The sequence below is a fragment of the Microtus ochrogaster genome, chromosome 21 (genome assembly GCF_000317375.1).
Source record: "Microtus ochrogaster isolate Prairie Vole_2 chromosome 21, MicOch1.0, whole genome shotgun sequence".
In the NCBI taxonomy this organism is placed as follows: domain Eukaryota; kingdom Metazoa; phylum Chordata; class Mammalia; order Rodentia; family Cricetidae; genus Microtus; species Microtus ochrogaster.
The window spans coordinates 18,135,538-18,138,560 of NC_022022.1; the positions used below are offsets into that span (position 1 = coordinate 18,135,538).

Below are 3,023 nucleotides of genomic sequence, written 5' to 3' on the forward strand. Positions count from 1 at the left end.
AGAGAGAGAGAGAGAGAGAGAGAGAGAGAGAGAGAGAGAGAGAGAGAGAGAGAGAAGAGAGATATGAAGTTAAGTGGTTTGACCCAAGTGTCACAGCTGGAAAACAGGTAAGCCAAGACATCAGAGCTCTGCATGACCTCTGAGCGCATTGCCTTCAGTACACACCGTCACATCTGTGTTCTTTTAAAGGAAGACTTAATTGGATTAATAAATCCACCCCTCCTCCAAGACTAGAGTATTTTTAAATTCAGAATGGTCCACTGAAGACAGGATTCTGTATTTTAGCTTGGTCTCATTTGTTTGTTTGTTTGTTTTAAGGTGCTGTGTAATGGACCAGGAACATGTGTTCCCATCTGTGTGTCTGCCCTGCTCCTTGGGATACTTGGAATAAAGAAAGTGATCATTGTCTACGTCGAGAGCATCTGCCGAGTGGAAACTTTATCCCTGTCTGGGAAGATTCTCTTTCACCTCTGTGATTGCTTCATCGTTCAGTGGCCGGCTCTTAAGGAGAAGTACCCCAAGTCTGTGTACCTTGGGCGAATTGTTTGACAAGTGGCAACTTAAGAATCTTGAGAATTAATGCAATCACCAATAATATTTACTATATCTATCTATCTCTATTGTAAAGTTCTCCAAAAGCCCAAAGAATAATCAGGGGTGAAGGATTTAAAGTATGCAGATAAATCAGTGAAGAAAAACAAATAGCTTTATCTGCACATCAAAATAGTTTTCCAAATAAAAGTGTATATAACACTACTTGCAGGTTTTATTTTGACTCTTATAGCCATGGGGGCTTTTTGTTTTTGGGTTTATGTTGTTTTTTTTCGGTGGCGGGGGGGGGGCGTTGGTTTGGTTTTGGTTTGTTTTTCTCAACCTAAATATAGAGTTTGTATGTTTGGTACCATTTCCTGTTTTACAGCTTGAAATAAAATAAGAGGATTCTACATTATAAAAAGATAGGAAGAGGATAAGCTGGCTTATCCTGGCTTAGGGATAGGCCTTGTCACTCTAGTGTGTGATTGTGCACTCGGGAGGTAGAGGGGGAGGATCAGGAGTTCATGGGTCTCCTTGGCTAGCTAGCAAGTTTGAAGCTAGCCTGGACTCCATAGGAGCTGGGCACAGGGGAGGGAGGGAGAGGGGGGGAGAGAGAACAAGGTGTTCCTTTGGTTTTGTTCAGACAAGTCAGGCTTGAATCCTTCTGTGGGAGCAGTGGTGTCCCCAGTGAGCTATCACAGCCTAGAGGAAGCAGTTTGTTAAACTGGCTTCATGACAGTTTACACCCCACATGCTTCCAGATCTCTGGCCATAAGCAATGTCTTTCTTCATTCTTCAGTCTGTCTGTCTGTGTTGTTGGCCTGTATCCAGACAGTATTTCAAAATCGGTGTGGTTCAAATACATAGTGACCAGTGTTGTAGTAATAAAAGCATGTTCCAGGGCTGGAGAGATGACTCAGTGGTTAAGAGCACTGGCTGCTCTTCCAGAGGTCCTGAGTTCAAGTCCCAGCAACCACGTGATGACTCACAACCATCTGTAATGAGATCTGGTGCCCCTTTCTGGCCTGCAAGCATATATGCAGGCCGAATACTATATACATAATAAATAAATAATAAAAATTATTTTTAAAAAAGCATGTTTCTATTGACCAGGAATCTAAATTCTCAAACATTAGAAAGAATTAAATTTATTTCCAACGTCACTGCTGTAATTGTCGCTAGCCTTTTGAGATGCGTAAGCCTGTCTGATAGAAGCTGTATTTATACACATTTATGTAATGCTTGCTGTATGCCAGGTATTTTAAACACTGTTCCAATAATACCTAATTCCAACCTGGGAGGACTCAGTGAGGGAGACAATCTTACTATCCCTGTATTATAGATGGCTCATCCAGTCACATGACTAGGAAATGACAACGCCAGATCCGGGCCTAGGTAGGCCCACTTGAGAGTGGGACCAACTTCATGAGGATGAGGCTTATGTAGCCTGAGTGTCACACTCAGGAGGGTGCCCACACTCTGCTTTCGATCTTTAATTATTTTTTCATGTTGTATTATCTGTTTCTGCTGCTGCCGCTGCCATTCTCTGGTGCTAGAGATTAAACCGAAGACCTGCCACCGTGTTAGAGGAGTGTTGAAATAAGAGCGGCGGGGCTGCGTCCCCGGCACCCGGCCGCCCACATGGCTAGCTTAGCTTACGTCCCGAAATAATTACACGGAAACTGTATTCTTTTAAATACCGCTCGGCCCATTACATCTAGCCTTTTCTCGGCTAACTCTCACACCTGGACTAGCCCATTTCTAATATCCATGTAGCTCACGAGCTGGCTTACCAGGAATGATCTTAACCTGCGTCTGTCTGGAGTGGGACAATAATGGCGACTCACTGACTCAGCTTCTTTCTCCCAGCATCCTGTTCTGTTTTCTCCGCCTACCTAAGGGTTGGCCTATGAAATGGGCCTAGGCAGTTTCTTTATTAATAAGAAATCACTCCCACATCAGAGGAGTACTTGGCCTCTCAGCTCCACCCTCAAACATCTCCCTCATTTTAAACGGGAACTCACATTTGAGACCCCATGAATTATGCAGCGGGTGCTGCTTGAGACCGTGCACATAACAGCACCATGTCTGTGACAGACATTCCTGAATGGTCACAAATGTTTGTCACCTGCCTTGTAAGGGCTGCTCCCTTATCAAAGCCACAAAAAAAAAAAAAAATGCGAAGACGTTCACGTATAGTACTTGAATTTTTGTTTGTTTTCGATCTTAGATATTCTGTTGTTGCCGTGTGATGTAAATCTAGTAAAGAAATGGGGGATGGGCTAGCGCGATGGTTGAGCAGGTAAAGATGCCTGCCATACAACTTACGTCCAGTCCTCAGGACCCACATAGTAAAAGGAGAAACCTGACTTTTGTGGGTCGTCCCCTGACCTCCATACAAGCACCGCTGCACTTGCAGGCCACACACAAGTGAGTCAGTAAAGGAAAGATGATAACAGATACCTGGTTGGATTAAAAAGAGGCGTGAC

General features: G+C 43.9%; 1 protein-coding gene across 1 annotated transcript in view; it reads left to right on the top strand.

The window, feature by feature from the left end:
* Alg14 (ALG14, UDP-N-acetylglucosaminyltransferase subunit) overlaps positions 1-758 on the top strand; it is a 70,101-nt gene extending 69,343 nt beyond the window's left edge. The window contains exon 4 of the mRNA XM_005357205.2: positions 319-758. Coding sequence (XP_005357262.1) covers positions 319-549 — 231 coding nt within the window. The 3' untranslated portion in view covers positions 550-758. The remainder of the gene's footprint in view (positions 1-318) is intronic.
* The last annotated feature ends 2,265 nt before the right edge of the window (positions 759-3,023 follow it).